The sequence below is a fragment of the Phytophthora infestans genome, genomic scaffold (assembly GCF_000142945.1).
Source record: "Phytophthora infestans T30-4 supercont1.8 genomic scaffold, whole genome shotgun sequence".
NCBI classification, from domain to species: domain Eukaryota; phylum Oomycota; class Peronosporomycetes; order Peronosporales; family Peronosporaceae; genus Phytophthora; species Phytophthora infestans.
The window spans coordinates 1451679-1476286 of record NW_003303751.1 but is presented as its reverse complement, the minus strand read 5'-3'; the positions used below and the strand labels follow the sequence as shown (position 1 = coordinate 1476286).

The window sequence follows — 24608 nt, the reverse complement described above, 5'->3', positions numbered from 1 at the left end:
CGAAGGCTGTCGCAATCTGGGAACAGAAGCGGCGGCAGCTTCATAAGTAGTCCGGGGCTTCTTGCCCGAACGGGGTACGGATGATGAATACATACCGTACCCGCGCTCATCGTGAGCGCTGGCAGCCGCGCGCTTCAGGATGTCCCTTGGCAGCATGCGCTTGCTGACCAAGTGGGCAAACCTCACACGAAGATCACGCTGGTCCAGGATGCGGGACAGCAGCTGATCTTCATGGAGTTCCCGTAACTCCGTGGGTGAATACTTAAGAGACTCCACCCATGCCCAGAACATGTCCTCACAAGAACTCCATGTGGGACAGTTCTCGGGCATAACCCAGGGGTATCCCCAAACAGGATAGAGACCACCCCGGGTCTCGGGCTTCTTACGACAAGTCGTGAAGTCCTTAAGGGGAATGCGGTGTGGCGCGAGAAGCACACACCGAGCAGCCTCCACGTTGTCGACGAACAACTGTTCTTTCTGAACAAGGGCTCGTTCATAGATGCCCCTAGAAGTGTGGCCGCCCACAAGGCCACGAGGAGCGACGAGAAGCTCTAAGAAGAGGTCAGCCCCAGAGCTCTCCTCGGGAGGCCAATACCCTCTTGAGTTGATGGCAGCTCCCTGGCTGACGGGTGCCGCCACCGAACCCCCACGCACACGCTGGGCAGCTTGGAAATCCTCCTGCTGCTGGTCGAGGTCATTCGAGACCTCCCGGGGCTCAACAATGGCACCCTCCTCTTCCTCTTCTTCCTCCTTCTCCTCCTCTTCATCCGAGGAGCCGAAGAGACTCTGATAGGAGCGTCGAGTCTCCTTCTCCTCGCGGAGTGGAGACTTAGAGGCGGTACGCTTCTTTGAGGGCTTGGCGCCTTCGGCTTTAGAGGCCTTAGCGCGCGCAAGACCCTCGGCAAGCGAGAGACGTTTGCGAGGACTCCCTTCCTCATCGCCACCGGCTTTGGGAGTGCCCTTAGCCTTAACGGCCGGACTCTCAGAGCGCACAGAGGTCCTGGGACTGTGATCACCGTGATCACTAGCGGACGACTGCACGCTGTCTTCTTTGTGCTCACTGGGCACTGGGCTGTGCCCTCCCACAGAGCCCGCAGGAGCATCATGAGTGCTCTCGGACTCGGCATCGTCCTCACTGCCCGAGTTGAACTCACGTTCTACGAACCGAGGGTTCGGACGATTGTCTGAAGACGAGGGCGACGGACTGCGGCGCCTGCTTGCGCGCTTGTCCGCAGCCGCGTCACCCGAGGATCCGATCGCCTCGGAGGCCACCTGAGTAGCCTCCTTGAGTGCAGAGCCTTTGCCGTGAGGCTTAGTGCTCTTGGCCTGCGCCTTACCGGCTGCAGCCTTGGAGCGTGTCTTAGCACCGCTCTTAGCAGTGCCACGAGGCATGTTAACGGTCGAAGTGGAGACCTTGACGAAGAGCGCACAGGTTGCTGCTCGAGGCTCTAACTGTAAAGTGAGCCTCCGCCGCGCTCGCGCGGCCGAGTCGATGGTTTTCGACTTTGAGAATGAGAGTTTGTGACGAACATCTCTTCATTCTGATTGGTCGGTAAACCGAACCTAAGTGGGGGAGGATGTAACGGGGTACGTAGCACTAAGTGTACCCTGGTTACATGAAGTGTGACACTTCACACTTCAGGAGTATGACATGTCATACTTCGGGATATTTGGTACAAGGTACCAAGGTCATTCAAAACCAACCATTGGTTAAATGACATTGCATTTCTATAGGTAACTGATAGTTTGTATTAACCTCAAACTTAACCTACCTATAAATATACTCAGTTTACAATCTACCTTATTTAGGTCACTTCGCTCTCTTTAATTAAAGAGGGGACCTGTGAACTGCCGTTCACTGAGAGTTTGTATACTCTCGGAAGATACCTTCCTCTAGCGCAAGGTGCTGTGTGACCCCGTCACAGGTATCCTCAAACAACGCCTGTGTAACTATGTTGTGATAGTAGATCGGGTATCAGTACACGAAGAGTTCAGGAAACCATAAAGCTAGCGACCACATTCAAATTAAGCTCCTATTTGCAAGGGATCTAGTAGAAAAAGGATGTTGGGCTGTCCAGTACTACCTACTTACATATATGTCCTAACTAAGGTAAGTAATTTTACAACCCTGAGAGGCACAATTGGAGTGAAATACCTACTGACATCGATGAACACTGCATGGGACAGTTAGAATGAGTATTTAGATAATGATGTTAATGCCAGTGAGCCTACGAGTACGTGGGAAGTGTCCACTGGTTAGATAGGCGGCTCCACAAATAAGGATAGGTGAAGCCGGCATGAGAAACACATACGTAGCGAATCAGTAAAATTAAAACAGCCTGCACAGGGAAAGATCTTTGCAGGCGGCATCGCTCGCGCGATGGTGGTCTAAGTTGCTAATGGAAGCTCACTTCTCCTTTTTCCTACGACTGAGCGCATCAGTCTATAAGAGCATTAAGAGAATAGATAAAAGCGTTAAGCGCTAAGCTTTAGCTTAAGCTGACCATTCAGCACGCGAGCACCCCGCGCAAATTTGCTGCGGCTACGCAACAGCGCACCCGCTCACCTCCATCGGGAGGCCGTTGTTGCGGCAGCTTCAATTAGCTTGTATCAGTATCTTTTAGTGCAATTAGTGCATTTTAGAGCATATTTAGGTTTGTTTTCTCCAGCCCCGTGCGCTTTCCGTATTGTCTGCACCAAGCCGGAGTATGGCAACCAAAGTTGATGCTGCGGTTGCGAAATAGCCACAGGAGGTGCTTTGTCACTACGAGAGTTGCAACACACAATATAATACGACGAACACATAAATTGTTAACAAGCTCGCTAAAGTACTATATTTTGAGCTAGTACTAATGGATTCTACCAAGTAATATACTACGTGCGGTATACTATTCCATTACAATACCTCAAATTGCGCTAGGATACATACACTACAATATAATGGAGAGGCTTCTGGCCAATTAAAAATCAACCCCCCTACATAAAATTATCTGTTTGAAGAGATAATCGTCGAGTTTGATTTACTTACAAGAGAGCTTTCCGAGACCAAACGCAGTACGACTTGATGCTGAAGAAACTATCTGCAGCACTCTAATATTTTGCCAAACCGAAAACCCCCCAGAAAATCCAGTGCTCCGAATAGGAAACGCAGCTGGAAAACACGAGATCGATTTCTAACTGCAGACAATGAAGTTCCTTGCGAAAGAGAACACTCAATCAATATCAAAGAGCTAAATATTCTGATCTGGCTTATGTTTGGGTCGAAACCGAGCTCAAAAATGGTCGAGAAATTCATGAACGCGTCAGATAGGGATCTCTCAACGTGATGGAGTGGGTTTCGTATGGTCTTGAGGCCAATAAACACACCGGAAGCCAATCATTCGCCAACCGGATCCACCTTCTCTTCGCAACGTCAGACGTCTGCCAGACTAACTCTACCAGAAGTTCAACTTGGTCTAGTTTCCATTTTATAGACTATTTAGACCCTATAAACGCGCCGCCTAAACCAGAATCGACCTGGGATCAACTGAGAAAACGCGGCATAATTCTCAATCATTTCAAGTCTCGCCACGACCTGGTCAAGCCACGCGACGTATCGAGTGGCACGAGCTCCGACAATTTCTTGGGTACCTTACATTTAAGCACACGCTCTAACAAGTTAGATTATATCCACTTTCTTGAAATAGACCAAAATAAAAAAAAACTGAAAAATGCAGGTAGAATCTGATATAAAATGCTGCAGGTGAAGTTGCCTATGACACCTTCTTTTTTTTGCCAGATATTAGGCCCAGATCTTGAGTAGCGTGTCCCAGCTGCCTGTGCACAGTGCCTGACCTGCCGGGTTAACTCCGAGGCAAGACACACGGTTCTCGTGTCCCGCGAGCTGGTAGATATGCGCTCCGGAAGTGCTGAGCACGTCCCAGCAGTAGCAATTGTAGTCGTCGTAGCCCGCGAAGAGGAAGCGACCCGACTTAGAGAAGCTCACGGACGTGATGCCGCATAGAATCTTGTCGTTACTGAAGTTGTTGAGCTCTCCATACGCTCGAAGATCAAAGAGACGGCAACTCGAGTCGTCCGAGCCGGTACCCAGAGCGTTGCCACTCGGGAAGAAATCGACCGAGTTAATATCCGACTCGTGGCCCTGGAACGTGTGCGTGGTCTTGCCCGTTCTGATATCCCAGACCTTGGCGGTCGAATCACACGAGCCCGAAATAAACATACTGGGGTTATGTGGGTTAATGCTCACGGACATGACGTCGCCCGAATGTTCGCGGAATGTGGTCTTTACTTCGCCACTTTCGACGTCCCACAAGATGCAGTTGGAGTCCCCCGAGCTAGTGACAATGTTCGCTTCGTCGACGAATCGGCAACAGCTCAGGTAGCCATCATGGGCGGCTAGTTCCTTGGTGGCGCGCATCACCTGCGCCTGTGATAGGTGGAAAATGCTGCACAAGTTGTCCAACCCGCCACAGGCGACCATGTTGCGCTGCTTCTGCTCGAAGGCACAGGTCATGACCCAACTGGAGCGTAGAGGGATGGCCTGGATCTTGTTGGTGGTCTGAGCGTTCCACACGATGAGCTTGCCGTCCTGTGACGCCGACACAAGACTCGAGCTGTCTCCGCCCCATTGCATGGCGTAGATCTTGCCAAAGTGGCCTTTCAATAGTCGTCGACATTTGGGTGGGGCCAGGATCGCCTTGGCGCCGGAGCTGGCATTGGCGCTCTGGAAGCCGCCATCACTCTTGGCTTCACGCGTCTTCTCAATCGTCTCCTTGAGGCTCTCGCATTTCTTCTTGAGCTCCGCAGCGTCGCCCATGGCCTTCGAGATGAGGCGGCGTACTGGGGAATGCGACTGTTTCTAACTGCGTGTCGCGACGCTTGCGAGAATATCTTCCACGAAATAACGAGATGTGATTGGAGGGGAAAATGTGAAAGAAGAACGAAGATTGGCTGAGAACTCAAATGGGATGTAGCCATATGAAACCAACGTTGAAGTGGGTACATGGCTAATACTGTAGCAATAATATTTTACCGTTCCGGCTCATACAGTATTCAATATCTACAATTTGGTTTATTTTACCATTTCAAATATTTTACCCACTCTTTTGAGCTACATGCAGAATACCTTAGCTTTCTGATATTAAAAGGTAATACTGTACATTGCTACGCTCATTTCTCTCGAGCACCGACCGTATAACTCCCATACGCCATGAGAACACTAACGCCGAGAAGCAAAAAAAAAAGAGGGTTTTCAGGGAGAGCAGAAAGTGCCATGCAAGCCTCTTTTCAGTACTTAAGAGTACATCAAACTCGAGTTTAGCCAGTAAAGTCTAGAGAAATAAATGCACTTTTGATAGCAATAAACTGTATTTGCCTATCTACAGTATAAAACCAAACAATTCTAAATTGCTATCGCTTGATCTTATTAGCCAGCTCATGCTGCCATTTCGCTGCAATACTCGCAGTTGCAGGAACGTTGATCGCTTTCTCGAGCATAGCGGACAGATCCTTGACACCGTAGAATGTCAGGACCGTGCTTATCGCCGGAGGAACCTTCTCAGGTGTTTGTGAGCTCAGCTTCATCCTGTAGCTCTCCCACATTCTCAAGTTGGGGTTAATCAGAAGACCGTCCAGTCCTCTATTCAGCTTCAATAGCTCGAAAACTTGGTTCGATGATTTGCTTTCTGTCAGCCACCGTTTTACCATAATGTTCTCCAAATCCATAGGAAGCTTCTTAAAAAGATCTATCCTTTGCTCTCCAAGTATAAAAATCTTTGATAGGCCGTCGTAACCATAATGTCCAACCAACACATCCAGCATAACATCTTCGGGTGCTCGATCATAACTGCTTTTGATATGGACATACCATGTATTCAACTGCGGAGACGCGAAGAGGTCATATCCCGCTTCGTCAAGCTTTAGAATCTTGAAAACATTCTCCGCGGGTTCTTCACTGTTATGCCACTTACCTAACAGATCTCCCCGCAATAATGATGAGACTTTTTCCATTTTGGGGTTTTTCAACCCCAGTTCAACCATCTTCGCCACATCGTCCTCACCGTAGGTCTTACTGAGCATGTCGAGCATTGAAACCTGCTCCTTGGGTTTTTCCTTGTTAAATATATCAAGGTAGCGTGCGTACAGATAAAGCTTTGAGTTGGTGACTTCCTTGTTCATCGGCGGAGTCGTGAAGATTTTATATGCCCCCCTGTCCAGCTTTAGCAGCGTGAAAATCTCGTCTGCGGTTTTCCCCGACGTGACCCAACTAGTTGCGAGCTCCGTCCGCAGTCTCGATGTAAATTTCATAGTAGTTGCGTCGCTTGTTCCCATTCCAAGAAGTTTGATTACACCGTCAGTTCCATAAGTCGTCGTGAACATGTCAAGCATTGAGACCTTATTCGTGGAGTGTTGCTTGTTGAACCGGTCGATATAGGCTGCGTAGAGATGTAGCTTCGGGTTGGTGAGAATCCCATCCAGCCCGCCGCTAAGACCTAGCTTGTTAAAGACGTATTCCGAGTTCTTCTGCTTGTACATCCACTTTTCGATCCTGATTTTTTCGGCTAAATTGAGCTTCTTCGCCGCTGCCACCTTGGGTGAAAACAACCATTCGACAAACTTTGATGGTGTGGGAGCGTTGAAGCTGATTGCTCGCTGTTCGCTGTCCTCCGTTCTGTCACTTCGTAGCTTCCTGGTAGGAGCAGCATCTCGAGGGTTGTTTCTTAAAAAATCGACTGGCAGGCCGACATTTGCTTCCATAGCCGCGGATAAAGCAGAAGTTCCTGCAAATAGGGTAGCCAGTAATACCACGAAGAATCGCATGCTCCGCGCGTTGGGTGGCAAATTACAATTTGAGAAGCTCGCTATAAAAGCAACATAAAGCAAACAACTGCTCGCTCGACAATCCCAACAATCCCATCTTGCATCGAAGTACAGTTCCATTTCTGAGGTTCTGCAGGCACAAGCAGTGATTGTGCCTGCGTAAAATCTATAGTGTGAATAGAGCTATTAATAGCAGTTTACATGTTAGTTATCAAATTTATTTTAATAATTAAAAAAAAACATTTGTATTGATATTATTTAAATTTTGAGCAGCCCAAAAAAAATCAACAGTACATGCATCGTGGAATGGCCTAGAAATCCAGCTGAACTATCACAAGACAAAATATCTTCTATAGATACGCAATTAACGTTATTCGCAAGGATCAAGCTCACAGTCTCTACCATCATTTAATCAAAGGAAAGACTAGGAATAGGAGTCCAGTATCGCTAAATCTGCTGGCAAATCGGTGATGAAACGCGAATACGATTATTAATAATAGTACGCCCAGTATGATGCTGATGAAAGGTGTAACGTAAGATGATGATCAAAGGTGTAACGTATAATGATGATGAAAGGTACAGCCTGAATTACCTACAACATTTATTTCTTTTTTGTGTGAAGCTGCCTGTGTACACTGAAAACCAAAACTTTGTAATACGTCCTTTGATATGTGATGCGGAAGCCTTAAGTCCTGGTTGTAGTTTCGAAGAAGAGTCGGTATTGTTTTACGCATGTCGGGTATCGTCTTGCCGCCAGATACTACTACGTAGTACATTTATTAGTACTAGCGCTACTTGTATTGTATTAATCTTGATCATCACAAATACTCTTTTTATTATTTATTACAACAGCTGGAGCTCGGAAAAGCGGTACAAAAAGTTAAATACCGTCGTAAATGTGAACTTGTACCGGTTTTGAGTGCAAAACTGTCCTTTTTTTCGTAAATTTGAGCTTGTTCTGGTTTTGAGTGCAAAACTGTCATTTTTTTGCGATTGTGAGCTTTTACCGGTTTTGAGCTTAAAACTGTCATATTTTCGGCGACATCTGATTCGCTGGTAAAACCGCACGTCGATCGAATTGCACTGTCTGATTCGCCGCGATGAATCGCTTCATACCGGTTCATCTTTGTCACATTTCATCACTTCAAGTGCGGTCGATTGGGAATCAAAACGCCTTCTTCGTTCCTTTCGACACTCATGGGGTTTTCCTTCATGGAGCTGCCCGTCAACCAGCGGGTCGTCGTCATCTCCATCCTAATTCTTCTGTTCGGGCTTTTCTTTGGTCTCTCGCTCGACGCCAATGCGCACATCCCCAAGCCGTGGAACCGCGTCTCCAGCATCATTGGCTGGATCTATTTCTTCTGCTGGAGCGTGAGCTTCTACCCGCAAGTGTTCCTGAACCGCCAACGCCGCAGCGTCGTGGGGTTGTCGCTGGACTACACGGTGCTCAATATGCTGGGCTTCACGTGCTACTCCATCTTTAACGTGGCCTTCTACTACAGCGAGAGCGTTCAAGAGCAGTACATGCGGCGCCACGACGGCCACCGCAACGCCGTGGAGCTCAACGACGTCTTCTTCTCTCTGCATGCGGCGGTTCTGGTGGCCGTATCGCTCTTCCAGTGCGCAATATACCCGCGAGGCGGACAGGTGGTCAGCAAGCCCACGATGTTGTGGACCGGCGCGACTATCGTCGCCGCTGTTGTCTTCGGGCTTGCAGTCTTGTTCACGGGAAATAACGAAGATTCGCTCATCAATACGTTGAACTTATTGTATCTGCTGAGCTACGTGAAGCTCATGACGACGCTGGTGAAGTGTCTCCCGCAGATTGCGCTGAATTACCAGCGCAAGTCGACGGTGGGGTGGACAATCTGGAACGTGCTGCTGGATATTGCTGGAGGGTTGCTGTCCATTGGGCAGCAGCTGCTGGACTCTGCAGCGACGAACGACTGGACAGCCATGACGGGGGACCCAGTCAAGTTCTCGCTGGGCTTTGTGAGTATTATTGTGGACGTGGTGTTCATCTTGCAGCACTATGTGTTTTACGCCGACAACAACAACTTTATGCTGCATGGTGGAGAGACCAAGCCTTTCTTGCCCAAATAAGAAAAAAAGAAGTGGTTAAAACAAAATTCGCCATGGAGGCGTTATTTTGTGTCTAGTTCGAAAAGCTAACGTAAAAATGAAGCGAAATATTCAACATGGTGACATTGAGCGTGACTAGTGAAACAGCCACCAGCGTAAGAGTTGGCTCGCCCTGCATCATTTTTAGTTGGGCTGCTTGGGAAAAGCTGCCGCCCAACCCATTGCCTCAACATCCTCCCACAATGCCGTACACGCTGTGCTTCCGCAATTCCCTTGATCTGATCAATAGAGAGTGACAAAAGCATGTCTCGATATCGCCTGAAACTGAGCTTCGCTGCACTTTGTCGCGAACTAAAATCATCCTCGATTAGAAATCTTTTAGCGACTTGTATTAATTTTTACACAACTGAAGAGAAAACGAAGTAAGCAAGTCCGGAGAGGAGGTCATTGCGCCAGCACCCATCCATTCAAGCTGCACATGCACTGTAAAGAGCTCCATTATTGCAGCTGTCGAAGCTGGTTACCGTTGATTTTTAGATAAAGTTTTTACCCGAACGGCTCAAATTATTGTTTTTTTTTTTCACTCTAAATCTTCTGCAGAACATGCCCACCCGCTAACTATCAGTACGTTTGATCTAGAACAACATGACGGAGAGAGTCACGCCGACGTATCCGACGATGGAGACTGTGATCGTTGAACTCGAGCTGATGGACGAAGCTTCATCCACTTCTACTTCGGCGTCAGTAGAGCTGCTTGGCGATCCACTGCTGCCACAAGCTTCCGTGACGGGTTCAAAAATGTCCTTTTGCATCGAGGTCCCCGTGCTGGGAATTGTGCAGTCGCCTAGACCCATTGTGCGCACATCGTCGTATAATGCCATGCAAGGGCCGCTTGCGCAGAACAACTTGACTTGATCGCTAGATAGAGCAGCCAAACTCAGAATCTCCACGAATTCCATGGCTTTCGCGCATGGATCCACATGTGAGTTGCTCGCCACCGCACTTATTTGCTCAATGGTACAGTCGTCTGCGCTAACCGAGCTGGCGATGAAGAGAATGGACAACCAGAACAGGAGCAGCGGCATGTCGCGTGATGTCTTTGAGTCGGTCAGGGACGAGTTAATAGACCACGTTGGTGTGCGTCCTTGGGAGCGAAGAGCAGAGTGACAAGCGTGAGCGTGTGATGACATTCCACCGGATTCGCTGAGAGGCTCTCCCCAAACATACGTTCGACTAGTCTCTCTGCACTCTATTAAAGAAACTGATGCAGCCCTTCTGTCCGTTTTTGTCCTTATCGGCGCCATAGGCTCTAACATACGGCAAGTGGAAATTGTGTCGAAGGGTTAACAGAGGTTTTTGTTGATAGACAGCTTTTCGTCTTAAGAAAGATAGCGAAAGGGCTTAGATGTAACTCTCTAGCTTCTGGCCCATCTCTCATTAACGCGGGCTCTCGCTCAAAACGAGCTACATCATCGACAAAGCGGTCCAACCGCAATAGTCTCTCAAGTCTAAGGGGATGCGAAGTGATTTCTGGTATCAGCGCAATTGTCGGTTGAAGTCGACGCCTGGAATGAAACATTTCCTAAGGGTTAACAAGTAGTTGCACAATGTCATGGTGACTTTTTAAGGACCTCAGCTGCTCAGCAAATCCACCCACGCCCCACTGCGTGAAGAGGTTTCCGCAGTACCTACCATTCCCTTTCAAATGAAACACGTAGCGCACAGCAAATCTGAATTTTTAGATAAGTATTGCACTACTTAGTATATAAGAAGGCTCACCATATATATTTCACTGTAGGAACTGTGAGAGAAGAAATACTGCCATCTGCTAGTAAATCGTCAGTCTTTAGAAGCAGTCGACAGACAGCTTAATGTCTTGCGGTTGCAGCCGTTCTCAAGGGTGGCGAACCACGTTAAGCTGTCGCCCTGATGTCGGCGCCGTATTTGACCAGTATACGTTGCCGACATGTCGGGCTTGCGACGATTAAGAAAATTTTATCCATTTGCGTTTCGTGATTCTCACCCCCACTTCTATCAGTATTTACAACCCCGTTTTGCTCCTAGTATTCTAAAAGCTAAAATATGATATTTTTAAACTTCGAAGCTAATAATATGATTATATTACTGCGGGTTTTTGGACAAAGAAAATGAAAACTCATTTCAGACAAACACGTTTATTAATAACCCCGGTCGCATGCCACAAATAAACATGTCAGATCCTCTGTCAAGCGTTTATTTGTTATTTTGTATTGTTCTTGTAGTTTTACACAGAAAACGTTTTAGTTTAGCCAACTAGATATTTTCAGCTGAATAACTAATCTGGTCCAAGTCTTATCAACACAAGTACAAGCTGGTTTACGGATAAACTTTAAGTTTCTGCAAGTAGTGGCTTCAATATCTGTCTGCACAAGGCATCTTATTCCGGATCGTGTTCAGTTTGCAGATTGTCGTTCCAGTTGACCGCAAACACAACACAATTTGCCTTGTGAAGCGCAGCTCTCCCCTAGATTAAAAACAACGTAACGTTAGCATGATTTCGTCGCTCTCTGCCTTTGTCGCAATCAGCATGACACTCGTCGGTGGCGTTGGTGCGGACGACGCCTGTGCTACCACGGACCTCGTTGGAATCGCGAGTAATTCTCACGTGGCTGGATGCTCCGCTGATGCAGGATTCAGCAGCATTTCGACGATATCTGAGCTCACTACCGAGCCATCTGTGCGAGCTCTGCTTGCACGGCACTAATGAAGGATATCGCAGCATTGGGCCTCGGCAGCTGCAGGCTTCCAGAGACGAAAATATATCTCCAGACAGACATCATCGACGCGTTCACAGATAGATGTAGTGCAATTGAGTCATCATCAAGCAGCAACGGCGCCGTATCTACCGACAACGTCACAGTGTAATAGACTGAGGAAGCGTTTGTGTTGTTTGGCAACAAATTGAAAATTGACTAGCTAGAATTTCTAGGACGTCTACACTCTATCGTGTCCACTCCTTGATCTTGTTTAGTCCTTCCCGTGATCTTGTTTAGTCACTAAATTCCGTCCCGTAAGCTTACCGTAAACTTAACCGTAAACTGTACCCATATTTAGGTACCATATTGTTTTACATGTTCAGCAATAATATGTACGGATTCGTCACACGACCTCCTTTTGAAAGAAGGTGCTTATTTCGTCGGGCAGTTTAGAGCGATGTGGCCGACGTTCTTGCAGCGATGACACGTCGCTGAACTCTGCCAGTCCTCATTAGCTGCTATGGCTCTTTGCCCTGCGTGATCGAAACGAAGCGCTAGTTGGATAGACTCATCGAGCGTCGCCGGGTGATGTTCTCGCAAATGATTTGCGGTTGCCGGCTTAAACCCTTGTTGGAAGTAGAAACGCAGCTCCAGCTGGCTGATTTGCACCGTGCACTGGATGAGCAAGTTTTGAAACTCTGCCACGTAATCATGAAGTGACGTGGTCTGACTAAGCGCACATAGTCGCTCCCGTAAGCGATACTCGCTGTCAGGTGGTAGGAATCGCTTGCGCATGGCTGCTTTAAAAAGAGCCAAGGTCTTCACGTTTCCTCTCGCGTCACAGTCCGCTGAAAATTGGCGATATCAGCTCATAGGGGTCACCCCCAGATGACATGAAATCATCGTGACAAATTGGGGCGACTCCTCCGTCATCTGAGGATGATAGTCCGCGTAATATTGTTCCACGGCAAAAACCCAAAGCTCGAGATCCTCGTCTAGCTTTCCGTAGTACGTTGGAGGTTGATTTTGGCGGGCCGCTGTTGGCCTCGATGTGAGCGCGTCGATGCGTGCCTCGCTGGCAGCGTATTGATGCTGCATAATTGCTTGAAATTCCGCTTGTTGGCGGGCGAGAAGTGCGATGACCTCTTCAAATGACTGCGGCGTGCTGGTCTCTTCCATAACGGTGCAGGTCTCAGCTCGAAGGTCGAAGTAGTGGATACGAGTCGATGCTTGGACTCTTCAAGTGCTACTATGTAATAGACTGAGGAAGCGTTTGTGTTGTTTGGCAACAAATTGAAAATTGACTATTGTTAGCTAGAATTTCTAGGACGTCTACACTCTATCGTGTCTACTCCTTGATCTTGTTTAGTCCTTCCCGTGATCTTGTTTAGTCACTAAATTCCGTCCCGTAAGCTTACCGTAAACTTTACCGTAAACTGTACCCATATTTAGGTACCATATTGTTTTACATGTTCAGCAATAATATGTACGGATTCGTCACACAGAGGAGGCAGCGGCTCAAGTACTAGCAGCGCCACAACGGTCATCATGGGATGTATCTTAACAACAGTTATGGTCCTGACAGTGTTGCTACACGTAGTATAGCCAAACGCGGATCTGTAGCGTTAGGCGCCGCATTAATGTACATACGAACGGTATCCGACATAGGCAGGTCTTCAGTCCCCCTCGGTAGATTTGGCCAAGCACCAATGTAATACAGTTAGCCTTGTTTTCCTATTCAATCGTTGCCCCATTTGAAGAATCCGCTCTGGTTTCGACAAACTTGATATCGTTACAGCGTCCATCATTTCCAACGCAGGGCATGGTTTTGGACAGGAATGGATTTTTAGAGTGCACTTTGGTGGATTATCGACAAAATCGTTAAGTCTTAAGTATTAACGCCCAAAAATGAAAGTGCCAATCTCAATCGCTTGTCGCCACATAAATGGACTCAACACGTAGATGGCAAAAGCTGACATGACCTATGCAGGATAACAGTAGAAGTTTGATCGGTACAAGGCAACGAGCGGTAAATAATTAAGTGAGAGCGCATCCCGTCGACAATTTACTACCTTATCTGGCCCCTTTACATTCTGGTGTGTCCCCGACATAGTCATTTGACCATATCGCTTTCGTTCGGCACCTCAAGCATGGTTTGCACTCGATAACCCACTCAAAACTCATCTCGTTTGGTTTTTGCAGGAGGACATCATTCACGGCAAGTAGTATAACACTCTACAGACGCTATAATAAAAGCAAAGAATGTAGGCCTACGGCAGAGTAGAAAAATGCCTAACAATGCACTTGCAGAAAATAGAAATAAATAAGATTTACAAATCCGTCATATTCCCGGTGCTGAATTCGTGTCAGTTTTAGGAGTTGAGAGTAATATGAGCTCTAGATATTCAGTAATAATATTCAATATCGTGATATGTGCGACGAATTCGTACCTCAATTCTTTTCAAAACTAGGTCGTCTGCGACTTACACTGGGAATGCAAGTACATTTTTTTTTCGAATTAGAAAAAAGGCGCTGTTTTCTTTTCGAGTTTTGATAGGTAAAATTTAATTTATAAAAAGTTTTCCGGTGTCCGTATCTACTACCAATCGCCTCAATGATACAAGGGGCGCACTACTGGACAACTTGCGCCTGGATTCGCAGGAAGGATAAATATTTTGTCTTCGAGTTCAATTTCTTCAATAAATCTATCTGGTCCACAGAAGCTGTGTTGGCAGCACAAACTACTTTTCTTGGGCTTCCCGCAGATCCTTTTTGCAACCGTTTTTTTTTGCTGCCAAATTTGTTTAGAACACCTTCCACTTGATGAAGAATGGTCTGGCGACTGCTTCAGATCAGCGGCGAGGAATAGTTGTGTTCACGCGAAAGTACTGCTCAGTGACCGAATTTGCACAATACACCTCATGGAAGTGGGCAATTCTTCAGATAAGTGGCTTCTGTCCTGTAACAGAAAATAAGACAGCACACAAGACCCCTTTGGCTGGTGTCTACCGGCTGTTTGTTTCTTTTTACCGCACAAAATACCGGTACAGCGTACAATACGCGACTTTTGCTACCATTTTTCTGTGTTTGTGAGCAATTCAATGCTTCTCAAGGGCGACGCCAGATTAAAAAAAAATGTTTGCCGGTGACACGAATGTTGCTTTCGATCTACTGTACAGTACACAGTAGTACTGTGTGGAATTAATCCAGTCCATACCGCTATGAGGCATTCCCAGTATAATATGTTGCTTCAAGTATAAATTAAGACCTCTTTGAAACGCTTACGAGAGCTACAAACCCAAAATTACACTATTATATATTTACTCAATCGCAACCAATTACATGACTACCGCAGCGAATATCAGCGTTATCGAAGAGCTCCAAAAGGCAGCCACCAATGTAGTAGGGGCGGATGAGCTTGGGCCACTTGCAGAACTACCGACCAATTCATCACCGACGCTGCTAGAGGATAAGTCCGCAGACCCGCTGCCGCTGCACACCCGCTCGAAAGGGGCCAAGATGTCTTTCCCGAGTGAGATATTCGTGCCTTGAATGGTGCAGTCGCCGAAATTCATTGACCGCATGCTGTCCATGAGTTTCATGCAGTCAGAACTATCGCAAACGGCCTGAATATGTTCGGCCGTAAGCGCCGACATGGCCGAAAATCCGCCAAACCCCACATCTGAAGTGCACCCTTCCAGGTGTGTGTCGCTTGCTATCGTCAGGAGCTCCGATGTAGAGCACTCCGCCGCATTCCCGGACGCGATTAATGCCACATTGACGACAAGAAGCCAGAAGAACATAGAATTCATCTTAAGTCTGCGTTGTTGTGCGGTGTCCTTCGTGAATTGAAAAGTACCAGTAGTTGTACAAGAGTAAAATCTCCCTTCCTGATGTTCTCAATAGCTCACACCTCATTTTTAATAAATAAAAATTTTATGGGGTCAGCTCATCCACCACGTGCTATTTACACATCGTGCGGCTGGTGCGGTCACTCCAGTAGAAATGGCTGTTGGGCACAGATGCTCTCGTAGCAGCATGAAAGTGTCCCGAAAAATTGCAATTTGATTTCTATATTAATAAAACCAAATGGGATGGAATGTATCCCACGTGATAAGATCAAACGTAGAAGGGAGGTCGGTCGTTCGGGTACATGTATCTTATGACACCGTCACAGGTATTTAAGCGCTCAAATCAAAGGCTCGACACTAAAAACCTCTGTATCCACAAACCTGTTGACTACGACGCGGTTTTACGTATTAGTAGAATTTACTTCACTTCTTGCAATGGTAGCTGCCTGGATGTGCCGGCATTTCTTTTGATGCACGAATTAGCATTAAACTACGTAGTAAAACAAAACCAGATCCAGAAACTACATTGACATTAACGGATGTACGCTGCGGACATGTTCAACTACATCAGTATCATGGCAACCGCCACAACGGCGGAGGCAAATCCAATTGTCACAGTTCCAGCCGTGTTGCCAGCTCCACTTGTGGAGCTGGAGCCGCCGGTGGCCTTGTCACTGCTAGAAGAGCTGGTTCCCGACTCATCACCGACGTTGGTGCCACCGTTTGAGGATGACGAAGATCCCGCCGCCATTGATCCCATTGTTCCGCTTCCGCTGCACATGGACCCAACTTGATCGAGGATGTCGCTCTGCACTGAAACATTGGAGCCAGGGATTGTGCAATCGCCAAGGTTTGCCGACGCCACGTCGTCCATTAGCCCCATACACGAGGAACTCTGGCAAACAGCCATGACCTGGTCCATTGTCAAGGTCGAAATGGTCGAAACGCTCACACCGGTGTCGGCGGTGCAGCCAGCAAGGTTGGTGCTGCTCGCAAGCTTCATAAGCGCTTCGGTGGAGCAATCTTCAGCGCTAACGGACCCAGCGAGGGCAAGACCGATCAGGACGAACGAAGTCAGGGAAGGCATCATGTCTTGGAGGGGGGGGGGGATTTGGGGGCGAACTCGAGGTGAATTGAGAAGTGAGAAGATGGAATGGGAGCTTACTGAGATGGTTGATGTTATCCTACTACAATCGGCTGGAGAGAGTACTCCCTGTGGTTTGCCATCCCGCAGCCTGCGGTATTTGATTAATTTAAATGTTAAACCGCGAGAAGGAGTTTGCTACGAGAGAAGCGGATTGGATTGTGCTTATCGCTGGAGAGTTGATACTCGTGTTAATACCAATGTTGCTTGTATGTGAAGATGACAACTGTTGCCTGTACGGGTCTACATGTACGCAGTTTCCTAGAAACTCAGATTTTTACCAGTTGTCGAAAGGAGTGCAAAGGGTCTTACGCATCATACCCACCAAATGTCCGAAATGGGTTAAGCAAGACGATCACGGTAGCTGCGGCAAGGAATACTGTACCATTCCAAAATGAAATACCGGCCCGCGGTGTGATGCGTGTTCATTACCTGCGTAAGCGGCTGTGCACTTCCCTAGTAGAACACGATGTCGTTGATGCCCATGCTAGCTGGGCAGTAGCTTGGTATTTAAGCAGCAACCGACATTGTTCATGTTAGACAAGGGTAACTTAGACGCAGATAAACATGGAGGGATTTTTGTTTCAGTAAAGAAGTAATCTGGCGTCAAGTCACCTTACCTACTTTTTTTTCTGTTTTACTCCCAGCTTTATTAGAGCAAGTACCGGTATGGGACACGGTCCACGCAGCTTTCAGTCCCTTATACCCTTTTAAATCACCTTTGGCGTTATCTCGAATTTATTAAAAATTGCTCTCTAAATCCGATACCCTTTCCAATCATATTTGACCTTCACTCCGTCTTCATATCAATCCTATCTGAGTCATTCCACATTTGCCAATTAAGCCGCAAAGACCTCACAATGTCGAGCGATAAGTCCGATGTGGATGTGCTGACCTCTGTGTTGTCGGCGATGACCGTGCGCCACGACGACGACCACCTGATCACGCAGCGCCCTGCCGCCACCCTGAAGGAAATCCTCGAAAAGATCCGCGCCAACAAGGACAAAATCCGCGAGCTGGACCTGAAAGACATGGCGGCCAAGAAACGCAAGCTCCGCTCCCCTGGCGGAGACCTCGTAGGCCGCGTATTCCAGCTGAACCGTACAGTACGTCGCCTGTTGCTTCCGGGTCACGAGATCGAAGATGTGGGTGCCAAGAGCATGGGCAACATGCTAAGAGCGAACAACACTCTGCAGCACTTGGACCTAAGGGGCAACGAGATCACAGGCGAAGGCGCGCGTGCTATAAGTGACGCTCTGTATGGCCATGAAAGTCTGGAACACTTGGGTCTGTCCAGCAATAAACTGGGAGACGAAGGCGCCAAAGCCGTAGCCCAAATGATCCCTTACAATATCTCGCTTAAGTATTTGGGTCTTGCCTATAACGGGATTGGCGAGGAAGGGGGCAAAGCTCTATTAGAGGCTGTACTGCAGAACCGCTCGCTGGTTATGGTGCAGCTGGTGAAGAATGACATCCCGCAGGAGATTCTGGACAAGATCCGAGCGGCGCTGGTCGTGAACAAACTCATGCAGAAGAAAGCCCAGCGAGACGAGGAGAAGGAGCAGAAGAAATACGAGGAGACGGAGAAGGAACTGGTCAGGATGAGAGAGGAAGCGCTCAGCAACCAGAACGAGGAAGAGAGCTCCAGTGACGAGGACGAAGACGACGAGTCGCTGTGGATTTAAGTGTGTACACATGGTACACAGAACCCAAAGTGACTTTTTGTAAACACGTATAGCAAAGAGTGATGAAATGAGTGGCCTTACATAAAAAAATGTTACGCTACGAAAAGATACGTTTATTTTTGTAACACACCTGCGACTATTCATTGAGGGAAATCGCATGGCGCGGGATAAAGATGGAAAGCCTTTGATGTCGCTGGAGGCGATGAAGGAGGAAATGTTTCAGTCCATCCGTGACGACGGCACCGTTGAGCTTATTCGAGTGAGGTCAAGAGCTGCATACTGAGGCTAGAAGATGCTCACGCGTACTCCTGTACAGGCGCAGCTCCGAAGACAATTCATCGAGAAACTTCAGCAGCAGCGTCGACGAATTGACGATCGAGACGAAGAGAACAACGCTTGGCGAGCTAACCAAGACGCAGTAAGCTCTACACCTGACGAGAAGTTAGTCCACGGCTTGGTGGCGGAGTATCTGGCGTCCAAGGGGCTAGAGAACACTCTTGCAGTGTTCGTACCTGAAATCGGAGGCGCACGAAATCAAGTAGACAGCGCCACGATCTTGGAGGTATTTGTTACTTAAGTATGTTTATGTAGCTTTGGTGCAATTAACAATGGCCTTTACAAACACGAAGATACTCCACGTGAGCTCGGATATACAGGACAAACTAGTGAGTCACATGATCTCATTGACACCTTCGTGTCTATACTGATGAGATGAACTTTACTGCGTCAGAAACTGGAGCGAGCAAGCACGGGGCATTCACTACTTTTCGTGCTTGTAAAGGAGCTGATACGTCGATTCCAGCTCGCGACGATGGACTCGGGCACGCAGACAGCAATGGATTGCTTTGACCATCGCATCGTCTTGGGTGCGTGGCGCTTTACCAGCTTTATCAAACCTTCTGAAGTAACATTCGGATAATTTCACTTCAGAGAATGAATTGCGACGAGTGGAGAACTCTTACTTAGCGGAATGTGCCGCTCAAAAGCTCGAACCCCAGAAATCTCTTGAAGAGCGTATGGTGCAGTATCAACGCGAATACGATGATATTTGTGAGAAGCGACTTCGAGAGGAATTGGAACGATACAAATCGACTGAAGTTGCTCTAGTGCGAGCTGAAGAACGCAAGCGGTTTACCCGAGAAGTGGATAACCTTCGCGCGTCTTTGTTACAAGAATATCGCAACAAGCAGGAGCGTCTGCAAGAACACGAACGTGAATTAGAAACTGCTTTTGCTGCTCGACGGACGGAACTGGAGACGTCGCTGTTTGAAACGCGCCAGTCGCTGTTCAAAGACATGGAGAGATTGCGAGTCAAGGAAGCCGAGTTGCAAGTGAAAACCGAGAGCGATTTTCGACATTTCGCTAGTGAAACGCAGCGCTTCCAGCTGTGGGAGGAGAGTGTGTGTACCCAAGAAGCAAACTTAGAGGCGGTTGTGGCCCAAACACTGCGGGAAAAAGAGCGTGCGTGGAATATTGAACGCCAGCAAGCTCTAAACGACATTCAGACAAAGCAGGACGAGCTGGCTGAGCGTGAAAGAGCACTTGCAACCGAGACAGGGACACTCAAGACGATGAAGACCCAAGTGGCTGGCTTACAACAAGAAGTGGCGGTGCTGGAAGCTGCTTTGTCGGTATGTTACAAATTGCTATGTTTAACGGTTATTGTTATTTAACAATTCGATATTTTTTGTTATCAGAAATCAGGAGATGAATTACGTATAGCTCAAAGCTCAGCACTTCAACTGGATAAAACCCGACAAAGACTTGAAGAGCGAGTGACAGAATTGGAGACTCAACTAAGTGAACACAAGAGCAACGTGGTGGATATTAACACAACGAACGCTTGTCTCACCGCTGAAAAAACGCTTGTTAGTAACGAGCTATCGCGTTATAAATTAAAGAACGCAGAGATCAAAGAACAGATGAAGTCATTTGCTGCCGAAGTCAAGTCTCTACAGCGACAGATACTCGACATGAAGCTCAATGAAGCCAACGCCATTGTCGCTGAGCGCAAGAGGTTCATGCAGGTGATAGATGAAGAACGAGAACGTTCGCAGTGGAAAGAGAACGAGCTGGTTCTAAAGCTACGGGAGATGCAAAGTCGCTTGGTCGAATCCGAGGCTCAAGCTGAAAAATACCAGAGCCAATACGAGGACGAAAAAGTCCACGTAGAGTCTCTACGTCATGACGTGTCGAGCTTGAGCTCGCTGTTAACGCAAGCGCAAGCGACGATCAATGCGAAACATGGCGCTGCGAGAGACACCGTGAGCTTCAGAGCGCAGCGCGCAAGCGGCAACGACTCGTCTGATTTGAGAGGAGGAGAACGTGCATTTATGATGAAGATGATGGAAATGATGACAAACCTCCAGCAAGATCGCGATAGTGAATATATAAACGCTAGACAGAGACCATCGACCTTATCACACACGTCTCAGGTGGACGATGAAGAGGAGAAACAGCTTAAAGAAGAGCGAGAACGGATTGAACGAGAACTAACGGAAAAACGCGAATACGAGAAGAAGCGAGCGGAAGAGGAAAAGTTTCGAGAGGAGTTACAACGACAACGTGCAGCGGAACAAGAAGCTGCCGAGTTAGAGAAGAGACTGGCGGAGCAACGCTTAGCAGACGAGAAGCAGAGACTAGTGGAAGAAGCGTCAAGAGAGAGAAGACTGGCTGAAGAACAGAAGCTCAATGAGGAACTGGAGGAACAACGTCGACAACAGCTTGAAGACGAGTTGGCAGCTAAGCGAAGAGAAGAACGAGAAGCTGAGGAAGAGCGTTTAAGACAACAGCGCCAGGCACAAGAAGAAGAGCGTCTGAGGCAAGAGCTTCAAGCACAAGAAGAAGAGCGTCTGAGGCAAGAGCTTCAAGCACAAGAAGAAGAGCGGATCCGGTTTGAACAGGAGCAAGCTGACGCTCTTCAAGCTGCGATCCAAAAGCAAGCGGAAGAAGATCGTCGACAAGAAGAAGTGGCTGAGATAGAGAGAACGCGCGAAGAGGCTGAGGAGACAGAAGAAGAACTCAAAAAGGAACAAGATAAAGAAGAAACATTGTGGGAGCTCACTGCTGAAGACGATGACGCGGATCTCTGCTACTCTGAAGAGAAATCTGACGCGGTCGCACTACAAATGACTGTGGAGATTGCTCCAATGGACAATGCTGAAGAGGATACCACGAGCGATGCTCATTGTGACAACGAACAAGTAGCAGAAGAGTCAATTGCCAGCTCTGGTAGTCAGAATAGTGTTGAGGGTGACGATATAGCTGCTACACCTGCACAAGACCCACTGCCAAAAACTCCCGAGGAAGAGGAACAAGAACGACAACAAGCTGCTGAAGAGGCCAAGAAGAAAGAGGACGAAGACGCCATCGACGTGTATCGACAACGCGTTCTTGCTCGCAAAGCTGCAGAGAAGCAACGTCAGCTGGAGCTGGCAGCGGAACACGAACGAGAGGCAAAAGAAGAGGAGGAGCGACAGCGAGCTCAGCTGCTGGATGCGAGTGAATCGGATCAAGAACTGGAACTGTCGGGTGGATCATTCGCAGAATCCAGGTATGTGACTCTTTTTATTTGAAATCTTGGTCCATGGATTTTAGCTGTAACATTTGCTGTAACAGTGCTGCAAGCAACAGCGACTCGTTCTAGATTTGAGGATACGTGTGGGTTCTAAATAATCGGTTGAAAGGAATAATGCGATCGGTTTTTTTACTCAACGACCTTTCCCTGACTGTGGCTTTGGTCAGTTTTTCATTGTTGCAACTTCTTCTAAGACGATGCCTCTAGGAAATGACAGCCGCGCTTCTCGCCGGCCACTGCCTCGACAATTAGACATGAGCGGATGGAGTGGAGATGGATCTTCTGCAACACACATCGATCGAACATCGAGGGCCTCGCGGGATGCAGACGACTTCAACTATAACAGAACCCTTGAAGATATAAGCGGTTATGACACCTTCGAAGAGAATGACCGCCCACTCCGACACTCCAGGGAAGAATCACGGCGTTCGAGATCTTCACGAACTTCCGACTTTGACAGGGGCAGCTTTTCAAGTGGACATAGTATGACCCGAGGGAGTACGTTGAGCACTGACTTCACGTCGCTTGGGAGTAGTAGAGACGCACCACGAGGTGATCGAGAGAGTCGACAGGATAACCAGCGAGACGTCGATGAGTTTATTCATCGTGACCGAAGAGTCTCGTCTCGGTGGAGTCAGCGGGATGAACCACGAACCTCAGACCATGAAAGAAGTCGTCAACGAGCTTCTGCTTCGGACTCGATGTCCTACTCTTCTATTCGATACGGTGAATCCGAGAACTACGAGTCCAATGACAAAGCTGACTCCATTCGCGGAGCTGAGTCACCCGTATCAGTTCGAGTAGCATCTAGCGTGAAGTCGTTTGGGAACGAGGACGACGAATCTGTTCGCAAAGCGCCAGCGATCAGAACTTCATCACTCGCTCCAAGCTTTGAGAACCAAGATGAACAACGCCTCAGCCGAACAAACTCGGAGACATCCATTTCACCCGCTTCCCCTCGTTCCGATTGCGATTCTGGTCCGCAAAGATCCCGAGACCGGTATCCGGAACTGTCCATTTCATCCCCACTGCCTGCAGACAGAGCTAGTGACAGGAGAGTGCGTCCCTCGTCGCCGGGCTCTTCAGTCTCGGCTACAAGTACAGCAGCCAGTAGGAAATCCTCACGATCGACTGAATCTTCGATGCGTGACCTCCGTGAAAACCTCTATGCATTCCGTAAACAGATGCGCGAGGTGTTTATCCGCGTGGAGGACATGGTGGATGTGCATCGCTCCTTCTTTAAATCAGATCCAAGTACCGGAACTCCAATCTTCCGTGAGGAGCTCGAGCACGAGGCGGAAAAATTAGCCAACGAAACTTTTGAGCAGCTAGCAGATCTGCGGAAACATTTCACGCTACTCTCTAAAGATTTCCAGCGATCCGAAACAGCAACATACGAACAGTCTGTTCCGAAACGAGATAAAAGAAGTCCTTTATCTGTTTTAGAGACATCTCCACGCCCCATCCGAGCATCGCACACAACTTCGATCCGTTTATCGGATGATGAGAATAATAGCGCAAAAGGCTCCGACCATCCAGAAGATGATACAAGCGAATGCGTCTCGGCGGCCAGCGAAAATAACGACGAGCCTTTGCATATGGAGCAGTCGTCTAGTATCCGACACTCTTCTCAGGACAGCGACAATGGAACTCCACGTCCCTTAACGTCTACGAACTTGTCATCGCAGCTCGAGTCTTCGTGGCGAAAAAATTCGGACGCAGAGTCCATCGCCTTAAGCGATATCAGCGCACGCACGAAGACTCGTGCTCCAAGTGTCGTGAGTGACACTAGCTCCCTTCGTAGCAAGAGGGAACCCGATGCAGATAGCATCTTCAAAGGTGAGCTCTTCGGTTGAACCCATGTTGACTTTTTTGGCCACTTCAACTCATCATCTGACATTTTCTTTGCTGACTACCGACATACATGTACTAGATTTTGACAAGCGCATGGAGCAGATCCGCTGCTCTCTAAACGCTATTGCGAGTGGAAAGAAGCCGATACAACATTATGGCAACACTTTGAGCATTGCGACGCCACCGAAACATTTCACGGTAAGGATGAAATGGCGAGATGGCTACAATTGTTGCCAGCAATTGTCGCTTGAGCAAATCTAACGCTGCTCAATTGCTGACGCTAGGGTGGAGGAGCGAGTTCACCCATCCGCGCAATGATGGACGTGACTCGTGCGCGGACAACTCTGTGTGAGGCGTCGCGGATAACTAGGCGGCTGGACACTAAAGAGGACGATGACAGACCACGACACGGTGGTCGAGAAGCCGAGCTGCGGCAATTGCTGCAGGAACTCAACCACATCAACTCCCGTAACGAGAATGAAGAGGACTAAAGTCGTTGTGTTGAAAAGCACAGCAGCAAAATAGCGGCTGACGATAACTCGTTGATGGTGAGAATGTAGTCAAGTCTGCTTCGAAAACCTCAAAATTTCACCAGTAAAAAAGAGCGTAAAATTTAGCGTACCTACAATCCTTTCGACCGTGATATCCCAAGTAGTTATACACTCCAGATACGAATAGATTTTGGATCCCTTTGATCATTTTAACAAGCTACCGGTTAGTGAGCTGCAAAGCTGAATTATTACTGAATAAAGACCATAAACTATGACATACACGGAAGGATGGTCTGTGGAATATTTTTCCTGTTGTTATAAGCTGTTCGACAATGTCAGCCAGTCAGGTTGACATCTCCTCCGCGTATCA

At 47.9% G+C, this 24608-nt stretch overlaps 9 protein-coding genes and 1 pseudogene across 9 annotated transcripts; 4 read left to right on the top strand and 6 right to left on the bottom strand.

Annotated features, from left to right (window-relative positions):
• Positions 1–3444: 3444 nt before the first annotated feature.
• Positions 3445–4959, bottom strand: PITG_06376 (guanine nucleotide-binding protein G(I)/G(S)/G(T) subunit beta, putative; the record flags this gene model as incomplete). The annotated part of the gene is made up of 1 exon (XM_002998462.1): positions 3445–4959. The coding sequence occupies one exon, from the start codon at positions 4814–4816 to the stop codon at positions 3782–3784; it is 1035 nt and encodes a 344-aa protein (XP_002998508.1).
• Positions 4960–5409: 450 nt separating this feature from the next.
• On the bottom strand, positions 5410–6819 carry PITG_06375 (secreted RxLR effector peptide protein, putative; the record flags this gene model as incomplete). The annotated part of the gene is made up of 1 exon (XM_002998461.2): positions 5410–6819. One exon carries the CDS (start codon positions 6817–6819, stop codon positions 5410–5412), a length of 1410 nt encoding a protein of 469 aa, XP_002998507.1.
• Positions 6820–8016: 1197 nt separating this feature from the next.
• On the top strand, positions 8017–8922 carry PITG_06374 (Lysosomal Cystine Transporter (LCT) Family; the record flags this gene model as incomplete). Its single annotated transcript, XM_002998460.1, has 1 exon — positions 8017–8922. The coding sequence occupies one exon, from the start codon at positions 8017–8019 to the stop codon at positions 8920–8922; it is 906 nt and encodes a 301-aa protein (XP_002998506.1).
• A 521-nt stretch (positions 8923–9443) lies between these two features.
• On the bottom strand, positions 9444–10057 carry PITG_06373 (putative GPI-anchored serine-rich elicitin INL3b-like protein; the record flags this gene model as incomplete). The annotated part of the gene is made up of 1 exon (XM_002998459.1): positions 9444–10057. The coding sequence occupies one exon, from the start codon at positions 9984–9986 to the stop codon at positions 9537–9539; it is 450 nt and encodes a 149-aa protein (XP_002998505.1).
• A 1383-nt stretch (positions 10058–11440) lies between these two features.
• PITG_22800 lies at positions 11441–11742 on the top strand (annotated as a pseudogene; the record flags this gene model as incomplete).
• Positions 11743–12068: 326 nt separating this feature from the next.
• On the bottom strand, positions 12069–12431 carry PITG_06372 (uncharacterized protein; the record flags this gene model as incomplete). The annotated part of the gene is made up of 1 exon (XM_002998458.1): positions 12069–12431. One exon carries the CDS (start codon positions 12429–12431, stop codon positions 12069–12071), a length of 363 nt encoding a protein of 120 aa, XP_002998504.1.
• A 2491-nt stretch (positions 12432–14922) lies between these two features.
• On the bottom strand, positions 14923–15483 carry PITG_22799 (elicitin-like protein INL3B; the record flags this gene model as incomplete). The annotated part of the gene is made up of 1 exon (XM_002998457.1): positions 14923–15483. The coding sequence occupies one exon, from the start codon at positions 15446–15448 to the stop codon at positions 14975–14977; it is 474 nt and encodes a 157-aa protein (XP_002998503.1).
• Positions 15484–16049: 566 nt separating this feature from the next.
• PITG_06370 (putative GPI-anchored serine-glycine rich elicitin INL3a-like protein) lies at positions 16050–16577 on the bottom strand (the record flags this gene model as incomplete). Its single annotated transcript, XM_002998456.1, has 1 exon — positions 16050–16577. The coding sequence occupies one exon, from the start codon at positions 16575–16577 to the stop codon at positions 16050–16052; it is 528 nt and encodes a 175-aa protein (XP_002998502.1).
• An 899-nt stretch (positions 16578–17476) lies between these two features.
• On the top strand, positions 17477–18316 carry PITG_06369 (myosin-like protein; the record flags this gene model as incomplete). The annotated part of the gene is made up of 1 exon (XM_002998455.1): positions 17477–18316. The coding sequence occupies one exon, from the start codon at positions 17492–17494 to the stop codon at positions 18314–18316; it is 825 nt and encodes a 274-aa protein (XP_002998501.1).
• Positions 18317–19127: 811 nt separating this feature from the next.
• Positions 19128–19989, top strand: PITG_06368 (uncharacterized protein; the record flags this gene model as incomplete). Its single annotated transcript, XM_002998454.1, has 2 exons — positions 19128–19182; positions 19247–19989. The coding sequence occupies 2 exons, from the start codon at positions 19128–19130 to the stop codon at positions 19987–19989; spliced, it is 798 nt and encodes a 265-aa protein (XP_002998500.1).
• Between the last annotated feature and the right edge of the window lie 4619 nt (positions 19990–24608).